This window comes from Primulina eburnea, chromosome 11 (genome assembly GCF_022965805.1).
Source record: "Primulina eburnea isolate SZY01 chromosome 11, ASM2296580v1, whole genome shotgun sequence".
Lineage (NCBI taxonomy): Eukaryota > Viridiplantae > Streptophyta > Magnoliopsida > Lamiales > Gesneriaceae > Primulina > Primulina eburnea.
This window is the reverse complement of record NC_133111.1, coordinates 63,150-78,793: the sequence shown is the minus strand read 5'-3', so window position 1 is coordinate 78,793 and position 15,644 is coordinate 63,150. Positions and strand designations below refer to the sequence as shown.

The following is a 15,644-nucleotide window of genomic DNA, read 5'->3' as shown; positions in this document are numbered from 1 at the left end:
TACATAATCGATGGGAACCGAAGTCTGTTTTAAACCATAAAGGGTTACCTCTTTAAACTAACAAGTAAACAGAGAATCAAAACACACATAAAAAAAGGTGCATTTTTTCCACTTTAATAAAGGAGAAAGAGCACGCTTTTGGCTTTCATCATTAACTTTTTAGAACTTATAGAACAGAAAGAATAGTTTCCTTAAGTAAGCATGTGGAAGGAAAGAACCTGGTTCATCCTCCAAACATCAGATAGCAAATTCTTTTGATTCTCTGAAGACGGGAAAAAAAAAGAAGAGTTGGGGGGTCAATAAGATGCAAAGAAAATTATGCACTAGCTGCAAAACAATATTCTAACCAGAATCGACAGCTTTTATTTCCCTTGTGGTAGCATCAGCTGACATCAGTGGTTTGATGAAAAACTGACTAAATCTGAAAAAGAAGTCACAATTACCCTTACTCTCAGAAAAAAATGAAACTAAAAACAGCCAAAAGAGTTCCTGGATATAAAGTTTTACCGATCCAAGGCTTCTTCAAAACAGTCAGGATTAACATCAAAGTAGTAGTTGGTGTGCTCAGATGATGTAAACGCATTTGTGCTACCTCCATGCTAAAAAAAGACATGAATAACGTAGAAACAAATTATTTTTGGACTAAATATACTTGATCATCTCTCTGGTGCATCAGGTATCAAAAGCAAATTCATGGTTTACTGCCATAGAAAAAAATGACAATAATTTAATCTCGAGGATATACAAAGAAAAGTTAATCAAGTACCTCACTGATGTATTTAGAGTAACTATCCTCCTCTGGATACTTTTCACTTGCGTAAAAAAGCATATGCTCTGAGCCATATTATATTTAAAAAAAAAAAGTTATCATAAACACATAATGGAATAATATAATCATAAGAGTTTCATAGTCCAAAGAATGCAAATAATAATGTTATGTTAACTGGAAAATGTGCTTCTCTGAGCATGAATGTTCAAAAGATGAAGAAAAAACCACAAAAAAACATTTCTTACTAACTGAATGCAAGTGTAACCTGACTCTTTAGATGCCATTACCATCCTGAATGCTTCAAATTACAACAAAGAGACTGAATAAAACAGAAAGACTTGTACTCGACTGGAGACACTGAGTTAAATTAAAATATAACATATTCATGATGCTTCGAACTAACAAACAAAATACGCACAAGGTTCTCTCCCTATTTTCTCTAGAAATACCTCTCTTTTCTCCAAAGATTTCCCGCATCCCACAAATCTGTTATGTTTCTTAACAATGTTTCACACAAGCCAAAAAGAAGATAGATAATGTTTTACTAATTAGTTTCTCATAAAAAAAATAAAGGTTTCTCATGATTTGCGGCATTTGCCTTTTCTTTTGATTATTGAAATCGACAAATGCAGCAGGGAAACTCAAATAATCATCCTTCACAAGACAGAGAATATCATTCAATCTTTATTACCCAGAAAATGTGCCAGGCCTTCGAGTCCTTCGGGATCACTGAAAGAACCAACACGAACGTCCATCGACGCAGCGCACTGCACCCAAATAAGACCAAAAGATCAGTAATTTTAAATTTAAAAATTTGAACAGACGAATTGATTGGTTTCAATAATATAAAGTAAAACCCAGATAAATTCAACCAAAGAATTAACAAAAACTCCATTAAATTTCCGAAAAAATAACAAAACCCAGATAAATTCAACCAAATAATTAAACAGAAAAAACAATTGAATTTCACAAAATAGAAAAAATAACAGACAAATTTTAAGTCAAAAAAGAACATACTTTATCGGTTTCTGTGTCGCTAATGAGAAGAACTTCAAGATTATTCTGCAGAACTATTCTTCTATACTCCCTTTCGTCATTTCGCGGCTTAATTATATCTGATTCCTCTTCTGTTATCGCTCCCATCGCCACCATTTTTTCTGTTTATCACAATGAGAGAGCGTCTGTGTGAAAGATTGACTTTCTAGGAAATACTTGAAGGGGATACTGTATTTTGCCGTTGAGGAACTATTTAGTTATTATTATATTCAGTAAATGGACGTCTATCATTGTTCCGAAATTTATAACTATTTTTCTTTTTTGAATATAAGTTTATAACTATTTTTAGATCAAGTAAAAAACTCGTAACTATAACTAAAAAAATCCATCTAATATCATCACATCTCATATTAAAAAGTTTACATTCTTTTTTCTTTAGGATAGTTCAATATTTTTCACTTGAAATGACATGGATTTTGATGATACCAAAATTTTACAATGGGTTCGATCTGGAGAGCGAGTCTTCAAATTCCAAAGCTGAACGGGTCGGGTTGGAATCCAGGGTTCTGCACAGACGAAAATAAGGTTAGAGGGCATCAGAGTTTTTTTCCGACGTGACTCATCTGATGCTTATATCAGTCCGGGGAGCAAACTTAAGGACGAAATATGATAGTGCTAGATAAATGAGAGAATGTGAATGAATAAAACCGTAGCACGTACCTAATATTTATAGATGAGGGTTTAGTTACCTTACTGGTATAGGACTCCTGTCGAGATAGAGTCCTACCTAGGCTAGCTGACTTCAAACACTAGGACTCCATCCTTGCGACGGCTAGGATTCTTGCCTTATCCAGGATAGATTTACTCGAATCCCAGATTCATCGGGACCCTTGTCTATCTTCATATCCTTTAGTTGCGTCGGGGCTCACGGTTCCCACCCTTTTGATGGGCTCGGGCTTTCTGGCCCCTTCATGAGCTTGACATCCTGATAGTGGGCTCGGAATTATGGACTTGACCTCCTGATTGTGGGCTCGGAATTATGGGCTTGGACTCTTGATAGTGGGCTCGGATCCGCCCAAGTGTACCAAATTTAGGGGTATCAATAGTATCTCCCCGCATTTAATATAAAAGAAGTATGAAGTTTAGACTAAGAAGTTTGATCGGACTCCGAGCCTTTCTCCTCCGTTCTCCTTCCCCTATTTTTATTTTTTATTATAATTTGTTATATTTTTTTATTTCGAAGTGTGTTTCTTCATTCCCACGTCGTATATCGGACGGTCCTAGAGTCGATCCGCATGAAGCCTAAACAGACTGCTGAGATTTTCTGACAGCTCGATTTCCGAGGCGCCAGTACGTCTGCCCGAGAGAATCCGGACCCTTGGTCTTAGGTGATCGGACAGTCGTCATGAGACTCATGTCTCCTATAAATATGGGGTCTCCTGAGTTCATTTTCACATTTCTTTCATCCGAGCTGTTACTCTGCTGAAATTCATAGGGAATTCTTGACCAGCCACCTTCGTTTCCGAGCCCTTAAAATCCGACCCTTTCTTCGTAATTTTATTCATTCTAACGTGTTATTTAAGATGTCTTCTCTTGATGAGTCCAATATCCAAGAGCTATTAAACTACCTAGACGAGGCCTTGTTCCCTATCAATGAGTCCGAACCCCCTAGATTCGAGCCAAGGCCCTCTGCACCCTTAGAATCCGAGGATCGGAGTGGTGGTGTGTAAAGTACAGGAAATGTAAATTTACGTAACTTGAATGCATGCAATCTAGGGTTTTATTTAAATTATATGTTTATTGATTTTTATGCATTCCATGCATGCTTATTGCATGGGTATGGTTATGTCATGATTATTTGTAAAGTTTCATGCATTAAGGATTTTAAATTGCATTTCGCGCTCGAACGAGGAACGGAGGCCGGAGAAAAAAGTAAGAATTTTTTTTTATTGAATGATTAATTTTAATAATTAATATGAAGTGTTTTAAGGTTGTTTTTTTTCTTGTAAAGAGTGCCTTGGTGGATATTTCTACTCGTCGGGTCGTATTTTTAATCGGTATGCAAATTTTATCGAATCGAGGGACTTTTTGAGGGTTCAGACAATATTTTCAAAAATTTATCTAAACGAAATATTTTTCAAGGGTGTTTTTGGGCTTTTTGGGTTGGTTTTATTGCTTAATAGGGCTCAAAACCTTTTTAAACATTTTAAAATATAATTAAGGGCCAATTAGTGATTTGTAGTCTAACTAAATACACCTTAAAACAAGCCTAAACCTAATTTATTAAAAGTGTCCGCCCCTCACCCTCCTTCAGCAGCCCTCCCATGTGAAAAACCAGCAGCAACTTGCTGCAAGTCGGCCCCCTCCATTTTTCTTTCTAACAAGCTTTCTCCTCGCTCCTCAAGTGCTTCTCCAATGCGCGTTTCTTCGAGTTTTTGAGCATCTACACATCAAGGCACGCCATGTATCTTTATTTTTGCATCATTCACGATACTTGCTGTTATGTGTGATGTAAATGAAGGCTACATAATCCTTGCATGATTGTTACGTTTTTTCTTTGAAGGTTCATGAAAACGATTTCTTCTTGTGCATAACTCATGCTTTCATGAATTTCGTGCAAGGGGCTGTCGTGTTGTCGAGGCTAAAAGGGTTGTGCATGAGGGTAAAGGGTTGTCATAAGGCTGGAGTAGAGGGTTGGCATGTCAAGCTAAGAGCCAATGGGTGTTGTGTTGAGGGGACTGGTTTATTGAGAACATCGAGTTCTTTCAAGTATTCTTTCAATTCCTGGAAGGCTTCCTCACTTTGCTCATTACACTCAAAATTTTTTGTTTTTTGGAGCACCTTAAAGAAAGGGAAGCTCCGGTAGCCGACCTAGCTATAAATCGGGCTAAGACGCCTATCCTTCCAGTCAATCTCTGGACGTCTTGCAGATTGCGGGGAGAGCTCATAGTGTCCAGGGCCTGGATTTTCTGGGGGTTAGCTTCAATACTCTTCTCGTGACCATGTAGCTCAAGAATTTTCTGGTCCGGACTCTTAGTGTGCATTTGCTGGGGTTGAGCTTGAGCCTGTAATCGCGAAGTGTCTCGAAAGTCTGCTCTATGTCGGCTATAAACTGATCAACTGCCTTTGTTTTAATGAGGAATGTCGTCCACATATACTTCAATATTTTTCCCTATCTTCTCTTTGCACACCCGATCCATCAGACTTTGATAAGTAGCCCTAGCATTTTTAAGGCCGAATGTCGCAATAGGTTCTCTTTGATGTAACAAAACTCATTTGTTCTGGTCTTCCCTAGCCAGCAGAATTTGACGGTATTCCTGATAAACATCCAAGAAACTTATCAATTCATGGCCTCCTGTGGAATCCACTAATTGATCTATCCTCGGGAGGGGATATCAGTCCTTGGGGCATGTTTTGTTTTGGTCACGAAAGTCGACGCACATCCACCATTTCCATGAGGACAACGTTTGACAACCAGGTCGGGAAATGCACTTCCTGGATGTTCTCGGCTTTTTTAGCTGATCTTCCACTTGTTCTTGAATGATGGCACCTTTTTCGGCTCAAAATGACGTTTCTTTTGGATGACTAGTTGGAATTTATTTGAGATGTTCAATTTATGCTCCATGATCTCTCTTCGGACCCCGTGAGGTCAGCCACAGACCAATCAAAGACGTCCTTGTTCTTATGCAAGAATGTTATCACCCGAGCTCTTAGGGATTCTTCCAATGTTTTTTCTATCTTAACCGCCCCTGCAGGAGGAGAGATGATGATTTCTTCACTTTCTTCCTTTGAGGTTACCTGTTCGGTTTCTTCTATCAAATTTAAATGGTCATGTTCCTGGGGCCCGGGTCGGCCTGGGTGCTCGGTTTTGGTGGCCTTTTGTTCAACCCGCACTTCTTACCACATTCTCATATGCTCCAAGTTTCCTTCTGTAAATTCATTTGCATCTTATAGGAACAATTCCCTCAGGTGGATATACTAAGGGCCATACTTGGTTCGAATATACTAAGGGCCATACTTGGTTCGAATACATGGAGTTCATCTCGGACTATATGGCTGTAAGTCATTTAGATGAATCAACATCAGACAATGCTTCCTTGAAGTTTCTTGGATCACATCTGTGAATGGGCTCATCTTTGCCCTCTTCAAGAAGCAGGCTCATCCTGTTAGGCTTCCTTGAGACCCTTTCGGGTCTTCTAGGAGCTTGTGTTTCTTCGATTGTCTGCTGGAATGTGGGATTTACTATTTGTGTAGTGAATGGTTCCCGAATCTCATCGAGTTCTATGATCTCTCCCTTTCTATCCAATATAAATTTATTCTCTAAGAAGGTTGCATTACTTGAAACAAACACATTCGTTTCGTTGGATCATAGAAGTAATATCCAACAGAGTTCTTTGGATATCCCACAAAGTAGCACAAATTGGCTCTACTGTTCAATTTTTCTCCCACTGTCTGCTTCACGTAAGCATGACATCTCCTTATTCTCAAGTAAGAATATTTGGGTGGCTTTCCCATCCATATCTCATTTAGAGTTTTATCCACTGTCTTTGTATGGACTTGGTTCAACAACTTTTTCCGTTATTTCAAGCGCAAATCCCCATATGTATGGCGAAAATTTAGCGAATTTCATCATAGATCGAACCATCTCCATCAATGTACGATTACGACGTTCTGACACACCTTCCAATTGGAGTGTGGCTGGTGGAGTCCACATTTAATTTATATAAATAACTCATTAGGTAATTAATTCTAGATCTCTCTAGAAAATTTTATGAGAATTTGTACATATTAGTAGTCACCACTACTAGTACTAGTATTTAATTAGTAAATTCCAAATTCACTAAATAAATGAACTCCTTCAGCAAAACAGGTAGTTCCACTCTTCTTCCTTAACTAGTAATTAAACTAACTTTCATTTCTTCAATCCTATGGAATCATCTTATAAACTCCTTTACAAGCATTCTATTCAATCTCCATCAAACTATGGTTGCCAAATCAATTATTTGAATTTTGACGTTCTCAACGGGAACATAGAATCTGATACTTATGTGATCCTCAATAGTTTAGGGATATAGCTAGCCGTGAGTTCACATCTCCATGTGATTCAAAATAATATTTATTCTTATTCGACCTTATCCTAATTAGTCTCATTCTTTTCATCATTTCCTTGAACAAGAATGTCAGAAATCATTCTGATTGCATCCATTGGATAATGGTAAGAGCGTCTAGTAGCATCGCCTCATGATCCCTAGGTATCACTGATGGTGTCTGTAAGAACATTAAGTCATGGTTAGCATAGAGTACGGTCCATTCAACACATATATCCCGATCGAATATGCAACCATTAGTGTATATATCGAGAGTCGCTTATGAATTTGATAAGGATGTGATTTATCTTTGAGTACTAATAGTGGTATGGTATGTGCAACTAGGAAAGACACTTTTTCCTAATGAACATTTCTTGCTATGGCCAGAGACTCCTTGCACTATTAACTCATCATATCACATATGATATCTTCATCTATAGGTAAACGGTGAATCCTTGAATACGAAGCATTTGCTCCTACATAATTCGAAACTAAACCTAACATTGCCACTTAATGACTCTAAACGGAGTCGGTAAATGGATCAAAGTGTATGCTATTATGAATAGCCTCTACATTGTCCTCGGGTCAAAGGACTAATAGTGTACAATCATAACTACAGATTATTCCACTCGATAAGTGAGAACCACTTGGACAGTCGAAGGGATGGTTGTTCAACACATCATCATATAATCACGTATCTGTGGACATATCCATGCCCTTGCAAATGAAACATGACGTTTGTATTACATATACTAATCTCAAGCTCAAGCGATCTTTATCCTTATTTTAGGCGACTGATTCGAATAGAAACTTTTTTAGAATATACGGTACACTTCCTAATGAGTTTCATGATCTTATATTGCGAGACAGACATCATGATACCTATTGTATATTTAAGGACTTTATCTATACAGCTTGCATGGGTATACATGTAAAACATAATGCCATAATTGAATAAAATCGTAAAATATTTTTAAAATAAATACCATTTAACATTAGAGTCAATAAAAGCCCAAGCCACAAGCTGGTCTTCTATTAGATGTTATATGAGGAAGGCGCACTCACCACTGTGAAGGTTGCCATGACTGTTTTCCTAAACTTCTTGGACCCGAATGTTAAGGGAAGCACTATTTTTCCTGGTGGTTCACTGTGTGACTCGCAAAGCCAAAGAGAGCTATTTATACTTGTTCAAACTTGTAGCCCTTCAAGTTCATTTGGTCAAGGGCTTCCTAAAAGATGACGTTTACCGAGCTCCCTGAGTCTACGAACACCCGCTTCACGTCATAGTTAGAAATCTTGGCTTTTATGACTAGTACATCATTGTGAGGTATGTTGATGCCCTCCAGATCTTGGGGTCCAAAGCTTATCATCGGTCCCTGGAGGGGACATGCCCCATGATTATTGGTAAAAAAAAGTTAATGATAAATCGAATTAGTTTTTTTGTCTTGCTCGATTGAGGCCATGGGATTGGGCTAGCTAGTACAAATTGGTAGGGGTCCGATAGATTTCCTGTGTTGATGCATGCCCATCGTGGTTTAAACATGGTGCTCTTTCTTTACTCAGTCTAGCTTCGATCTTGTCTTCTATTAGTTTCTAGGGACCAGCTTTGGGTTCTTGGTCTTTCTTCCCCCGTCTGAGTCCAAAGAGGACTCGGGCCCGGAAGGGTATCACTATATTAATTGCACCAGTGATTAAATCAAATATTTTATTTATTAAATTAGATTTTTCCACAATATATATATGTCCAATATAAATTTACAAACACATCATGGGAAACATTTTACAATTGACGACAAACAACCCAATGATTATTGCATACGTATCATTTATTTTACAAAGAATCATTTATTATGTTAATTTCTAAGGAATAAACAAATAACTATGATCATGTTTATAAATTCAAAATATGACTTGAGAATTTACTTTTTAGGGCATCGCGGTGAAACTGTCCCCACATTTCTTACGTTAACGTTGTTGCAAACTGCTGTAACTTTTTCAACACCAATATCTTCATTGCCCGCCAAATTCACATTTTGCAGCACTATCCCTTGGCATGGATGGCTTTGACTGCAGTCGAAGTCGATAGCTACTTTGGATGCACTTGTTCCGGTGATGTTTCGATAGACGATATTTTTTACTTGTACGGCGGAGCTCTGAAAATGAATTAAATATATATGCATGGTGATACTTATAATTTTCTTCGGGTTTTAATTATATATATGCATGGTGATACTTATAATTTTTTAATTTACCTGTTGTTTGCAAGGACCATCTTGATCACAATAATTTTGGTCTATGATTATTGGGTCTTTCACATCTTTCATCTCCACGTTTTGAAAAGTGATGTTGCTTGAACTTCCCGACCCACCCTATATATATATATATATATATATATATATATATATATATATATATATAGGAATTAATCGATATAGCTAGTAATACATGATCACAAAAAAGCTATATATACACATGCATGCATGGTTTGGCAATTCGCGGCTCGGTGCATACTTATACTAACTAGGTTCAAGTATATTATATATGCACCTGCCATGTTTTAATTCTAACCCCGTTTGTGGTTCCAAAAATCTTTGCTCCATTAACCACGACATCTGAGACTTGAGCTTTTGAATTTCTCGAACCTAAGCTTCCAATACTGATTTCAATTAATCGGTACTCAAGTCAATGCACGTACGTCGATATTTATGCTGAACACTAAATTAAAATAATGGTGGATATTGACTCCCATCGAACCTGATGCCATGGCCAGGTCCACATGTGATGTTGGTGGCTTGAATCTTCTCCGATCTATTCGCTACGGAAATGCAGTCATCACCTTAATTTATCCAAGAAAGAAATTATTCAGTTTCAAATAGGATCAAATGTGGCATGACACGTCAATAATACAATATTAATGGAACTTATAATCTTCCAAGTTTCAATTTGCCAGCCGATTGTGATTACAGATATATACTATATTAATTAATGATCTTGTGAGATCAAATTAATGTTGACGAAATACGTACGTACCTGTGGCTATGGTGGTATTTGTGATTTGAATGTTTTGAGTGGCAGTGATATGGATTCCATCAGTATTAGGACTTCCCTCTGGAGCATGTACCACAAGATTGGAAGCTTCCACATATGTACAATTTTGAAAGGACACATGCATTTGTTGGGCATTTTGGATCCTCAGATCCTTCACCACTAAATTTTTGCACTTGTAGAAGGTTAAAGCCTGCACTTAATTCATCTATATGAGACCAATCGAGGGCACACGCACATACACACACATGTTTTAATTTAAGATACTGGATCTACCTATTTCAATCTGCAAAAAAATTATGTTAACCAAATATGAAATATTACTCCTGAAAATTAGGGTAAATAGTCAATTTAGTCTACTAAGCTATCATATTTTTCGTTTTCATATTCTAACTTATCAAAGTTGGTTTTTATTCATATAACTTTGTTTTTTGTTCGTTTTTAGATATATTTTGTCAGAGTGCTGACATGACATCAGACATGTAATCATTTTATGGTACTGTACATGTAAGTATTTTTCGGCTCCACATTAGTTATCCGGTGAAATAAGGCTAAAAATAAATTAAAAAAAATTAGATCCAACTTTGATACATTAGAACATGACAATTTACATGATGGATTTGACAATTTTTCCTAAATTATTTACTATAATTTTATGGGACTAATTAGATTGATCGGCCACTGGCAAAACAGGTAGTTCCACTCTTCTTCCTTAACTAGTAATTAAACTAACTTTCATTTCTTCAATCCTATGGAATCATCTTATAAACTCCTTTACAAGCATTCTATTCAATCTCCATCAAACTATGGTTGCCAAATTCAATTATTTGAATTTTGACGTTCTCAACGGGAACATAGAATATGATACTTATGTGATCCTCAATAGTTTAGGGATATAGCTAGCCGTGAGTTCACATCTCCATGTGATTCAAAATAATATTTATTCTTATTCGACCTTATCCTAATTAGTCTCATTCTTTTCATCATTTCCTTGAACAAGAATGTCAGAAATCATTCTGATTGCATCCATTGGATAATGGTAAGAGCGTCTAGTAGCATCGCCTCATGATCCCTAGGTATCACTGATGGTGTCTGTAAGAACATTAAGTCATGGTTAGCATAGAGTACGGTCCATTCAACACATATATCCCGATCGAATATGCAACCATTAGTGTATATATCGAGAGTCGCTTATGAATTTGATAAGGATGTGATTTATCTTTGAGTACTAATAGTGGTATGGTATGTGCAACTAGGAAAGACACTTTTTTCCTAATGAACATTTCTTGCTATGGCCAGAGACTCCTTGCACTATTAACTCATCATATCACATATGATATCTTCATCTATAGGTAAACGGTGAATCCTTGAATACGAAGCATTTGCTCCTACATAATTCGAAACTAAACCTAACATTGCCACTTAATGACTCTAAACGGAGTCGGTAAATGGATCAAAGTGTATGCTATTATGAATAGCCTCTACATTGTCCTCGGGTCAAAGGACTAATGGTGTACAATCATAACTACAGATTATTCCACTCGATAAGTGAGAACCACTTGGACAGTCGAAGGGATGGTTGTTCAACGCATCATCATATAATCACGTATCTGTGGACATATCCATGCCCTTGCAAATGAAACATGACGTTTGTATTACATATACTAATCTCAAGCTCAAGCGATCTTTATCCTTATTTTAGGCGACTGATTCGAATAGAAACTTTTTTAGAATATACGGTACACTTCCTAATGAGTTTCATGATCTTATATTGCGAGACAGACATCATGATACCTATTGTATATTTAAGGACTTTATCTATACAGCTTGCATGGGTATACATGTAAAACATAATGCCATAATTGAATAAAATCGTAAAATATTTTTAAAATAAAGACCATTTAACATTAGAGTCAATAAAAGCCCAAGCCACAAGCTGGTCTTCTATTAGATGTTATATGAGGAAGGCGCACTCACCACTGTGAAGGTTGCCATGACTGTTTTCCTAAACTTCTTGGACCCGAATGTTAAGGGAAGCACTATTTTTCCTGGAGGGTTCACTGTGTGACTCGCAAAGCCAAAGAGAGCTATTTATACTTGTTCAAACTTGTAGCCCTTCAAGTTCATTTGGTCAAGGGCTTCCTAAAAGATGACGTTTACCGAGCTCCCTGAGTCTACGAACACCCGCTTCACGTCATAGTTAGAAATCTTGGCTTTTATGACTAGTACATCATTGTGAGGTATGTTGATGCCCTCCAGATCTTGGGGTCCAAAGCTTATCATTGGTCCCTGGAGGGGACATGCCCCATGATTATTGGTAAAAAAAAGTTAATGATAAATCGAATTAGTTTTTTTGTCTTGCTCGATTGAGGCCATGGGATTGGGCTAGCTAGTACAAATTGGTAGGGGTCCGATAGATTTCCTGGGTTGATGCATGCCCATCGTGGTTTAAACATGGTGCTCTTTCTTTACTCAGTCTAGCTTCGATCTTGTCTTCTATTAGTTTCTAGGGACCAGCTTTGGGTTCTTGGTCTTTCTTCCCCCGTCTGAGTCCAAAGAGGACTCGGGCCCGGAAGGGTATCACTATATTAATTGCACCAGTGATTAAATCAAATAATTTATTTATTAAATTAGATTTTTCCACAATATATATATGTCCAATATAAATTTACAAACACATCATGGGAAACATTTTACAATTGACGACAAACAACCCAATGATTATTGCATACGTATCATTTATTTTACAAGGAATCATTTATTATGTTAATTTCTAAGGAATAAACAAATAACTATGATCATGTTTATAAATTCAAAATATGACTTGAGAATTTACTTTTTAGGGCATCGCGGTGAAACTGTCCCCACATTTCTTACGTTAACGTTGTTGCAAACTGCTGTAACTTTTTCAACACCAATATCTTCATTGCCCGCCAAATTCACATTTTGCAGCACTATCCCTTGGCATGGATGGCTTTGACTGCAGTCGAAGTCGATAGCTACTTTGGATGCACTTGTTCCGGTGATGTTTCGATAGACGATATTTTTTACTTGTACGGCGGAGCTCTGAAAATGAATTAAATATATATGCATGGTGATACTTATAATTTTCTTCGGGTTTTAATTATATATATGCATGGTGATACTTATAATTTTTTAATTTACCTGTTGTTTGCAAGGACCATCTTGATCACAATAATTTTGGTCTATGATTATTGGGTCTTTCACATCTTTCATCTCCACGTTTTGAAAAGTGATGTTGCTTGAACTTCCCGACCCACCCTATATATATATATATATATATATATATATATATATATATATATATATATATATATATATATATATAGGAATTAATCGATATAACTAGTAATACATGATCACAAAAAAGCTATATATACACATGCATGCATGGTTTGGCAATTCGCGGCTCGGTGCATACTTATACTAACTAGGTTCAAGTATATTATATATGCACCTGCCATGTTTTAATTCTAACCCCGTTTGTGGTTCCAAAAATCTTTGCTCCATTAACCACGACATCTGAGACTTGAGCTTTTGAATTTCTCGAACCTAAGCTTCCAATACTGATTTCAATTAATCGGTACTCAAGTCAATGCACGTACGTCGATATTTATGCTGAACACTAAATTAAAATAATGGTGGATATTGACTCCCATCGAACCTGATGCCATGGCCAGGTCCACATGTGATGTTGGTGGCTTGAATCTTCTCCGATCTATTCGCTACGGAAATGCAGTCATCACCTTAATTTATCCAAGAAAGAAATTATTCAGTTTCAAATAGGATCAAATGTGGCATGACACGTCAATAATACAATATTAATGGAACTTATAATCTTCCAAGTTTCAATTTGCCAGCCGATTGTGATTACAGATATATACTATATTAATTAATGATCTTGTGAGATCAAATTAATGTTGACGAAATACGTACGTACCTGTGGCTATGGTGGTATTTGTGATTTGAATGTTTTGAGTGGCAGTGATATGGATTCCATCAGTATTAGGACTTCCCTCTGGAGCATGTACCACAAGATTGGAAGCTTCCACATATGTACAATTTTGAAAGGACACATGCATTTGTTGGGCATTTTGGATCCTCAGATCCTTCACCACTAAATTTTTGCACTTGTAGAAGGTTAAAGCCTGCACTTAATTCATCTATATGAGACCAATCGAGGGCACACGCACATACACACACATGTTTTAATTTAAGATACTGGATCTACCTATTTCAATCTGCAAAAAAATTATGTTAACCAAATATGAAATATTACTCCTGAAAATTAGGGTAAATAGTCAATTTAGTCTACTAAGCTATCATATTTTTCGTTTTCATATTCTAACTTATCAAAGTTGGTTTTTATTCATATAACTTTGTTTTTTGTTCGTTTTTAGATATATTTTGTCAGAGTGCTGACATGACATCAGACATGTAATCATTTTATGGTACTGTACACGTAAGTATTTTTCGGCTCCACATTAGCTATCCGGTGAAATAAGGCTAAAAATAAATTAAAAAAAATTAGATCCAACTTTGATACATTAGAACATGACAATTTACATGATGGATTTGACAATTTTTCCTAAATTATTTACTATAATTTTATGGGACTAATTAGATTGATCGGCCACTGTCAAAAATCTAAAATTTCATATATATAGTAAAATGGCAACATAAGTAAACCCTTTTAAATTTATATTTAGATGAATAAGAAGAAAAATGAAGACGTGTGAAACAGTACCGTTGGAGCACCCTTGCATGGCTGCAAATTAAAAGAAAAAATGGAAAGAAAAGGAAAAAAGATACAGAATCGTTAGTTCAAGCTATATAATAGCAAGTGATCATGTATGTGATATAAAAGGATTGAATATATAATGCATGAACTTTTTTTTAAAAAATAAAAAATTGTCACCTTCTTCTTATTTATTTTGCAAGAATTCTCCCACCAAACATTTCCATTTCCATCAATGGTTCCACCTCCTCCAACCGACAGATTAGTCACTTTTTCAAAAACAAGCCAATGTCTGGCATCTTTCTTATAGTTGGAACGATCATCTGATGCGATTATGGTTCCAGCAATCTGTATGCATATGTGTATAAAGTAATTTTGAATAAAGTTTGTAGCACATGTATCCATATATTTAAATTGTTCTTGCCTGCACTGTAATGTCTGATTTGCAAGGGCCTTTAAACCTTATCGGTTTCAAACGATAAGAATTGGATTTTGTACTTGGCACCACAAATTTAACTTTTGATGACAATGAACAAGCTTCTTTCCACGCCTTCTGAAATGCCTGATCACATGCATGTATATAACAAATGCGTGTATTATTTTCAGCATATATTTAAACAAAGGAGGGCATGCAGGTTCAGCACTTTACCTTACTATCATCAGTTTTTCCATCACCTTTAGCTCCATAATTGAGTACATCAACTGTTTTATCTGATGACACAAGTCTTGTCAGCTTCTTGAAATAGGGAAAGTTCCCTGAGTTACAAAATTTGACACCTCTTATCGGGTTATAGTATGAAGAATAAGCTCCACCATGATCTACTTCTTCAATGTAATTGTCGTGTAAATCTTTATGAATTCTAGAAATGCAACATGGGCTTAAAGACAAAAGCATAATGATTAAGTATGGCAAATTATAATGATCTTCAGGACTCATATTTTTGTAGAAAAAATTCCTCGTATATTTATAGAAAAGAACAATCAATGA

At 36.3% G+C, this 15,644-nt stretch overlaps 3 protein-coding genes across 3 annotated transcripts in view; all 3 read right to left on the bottom strand.

Annotated features, from left to right (window-relative positions):
• The window catches only part of LOC140804152 (insulin-degrading enzyme-like 1, peroxisomal), a 55,426-nt gene extending 53,421 nt beyond the window's left edge, over positions 1-2,005 (bottom strand). Inside the window, exons 1-6 of the mRNA XM_073159986.1 lie at positions 1,787-2,005; positions 1,461-1,536; positions 767-834; positions 508-599; positions 348-421; positions 219-262 (exon numbers count right to left, since the gene is read on the bottom strand). Of these exons, the coding sequence (XP_073016087.1) occupies positions 219-262; positions 348-421; positions 508-599; positions 767-834; positions 1,461-1,536; positions 1,787-1,921 (489 nt within the window). The 5' untranslated portion in view covers positions 1,922-2,005. The remainder of the gene's footprint in view (positions 1-218; positions 263-347; positions 422-507; positions 600-766; positions 835-1,460; positions 1,537-1,786) is intronic.
• Positions 2,006-8,623: 6,618 nt separating this feature from the next.
• On the bottom strand, positions 8,624-10,352 carry LOC140805213 (polygalacturonase-like). Its single transcript, XM_073161441.1, has 5 exons — positions 9,883-10,352; positions 9,607-9,688; positions 9,421-9,508; positions 9,105-9,221; positions 8,624-9,005 (listed from the first exon to the last, which is right to left on the bottom strand). Exons 1-5 carry the CDS (start codon positions 10,022-10,024, stop codon positions 8,772-8,774), a joined length of 663 nt encoding a protein of 220 aa, XP_073017542.1. The 5' UTR covers positions 10,025-10,352; the 3' UTR covers positions 8,624-8,771.
• A 2,229-nt stretch (positions 10,353-12,581) lies between these two features.
• On the bottom strand, positions 12,582-14,328 carry LOC140804906 (polygalacturonase-like). Its single transcript, XM_073161063.1, has 5 exons — positions 13,859-14,328; positions 13,583-13,664; positions 13,397-13,484; positions 13,063-13,179; positions 12,582-12,963 (listed from the first exon to the last, which is right to left on the bottom strand). Exons 1-5 carry the CDS (start codon positions 13,998-14,000, stop codon positions 12,730-12,732), a joined length of 663 nt encoding a protein of 220 aa, XP_073017164.1. The 5' UTR covers positions 14,001-14,328; the 3' UTR covers positions 12,582-12,729.
• Between the last annotated feature and the right edge of the window lie 1,316 nt (positions 14,329-15,644).

Bases quoted from the DNA above. Each gene is read 5' to 3' on its own strand.
- LOC140805213 (XM_073161441.1), bottom strand. From the start codon at position 10,024: ATGCATGTGTCCTTTCAAAATTGTACATATGTGGAAGCTTCCAATCTT. The intron at 9,689-9,882 runs GTACGTACGTAT...GGATAAATTAAG, and splicing joins AAATACCACCATAGCCACAG to GTGATGACTGCATTTCCGTA. The intron at 9,509-9,606 runs GTTCGATGGGAG...AATTGAAATCAG, and splicing joins GGACCTGGCCATGGCATCAG to TATTGGAAGCTTAGGTTCGA.
- LOC140804906 (XM_073161063.1), bottom strand. From the start codon at position 14,000: ATGCATGTGTCCTTTCAAAATTGTACATATGTGGAAGCTTCCAATCTT. The intron at 13,665-13,858 runs GTACGTACGTAT...GGATAAATTAAG, and splicing joins AAATACCACCATAGCCACAG to GTGATGACTGCATTTCCGTA. The intron at 13,180-13,396 runs GTTAGAATTAAA...ATATATATATAG, and splicing joins TTTTTGGAACCACAAACGGG to GGTGGGTCGGGAAGTTCAAG.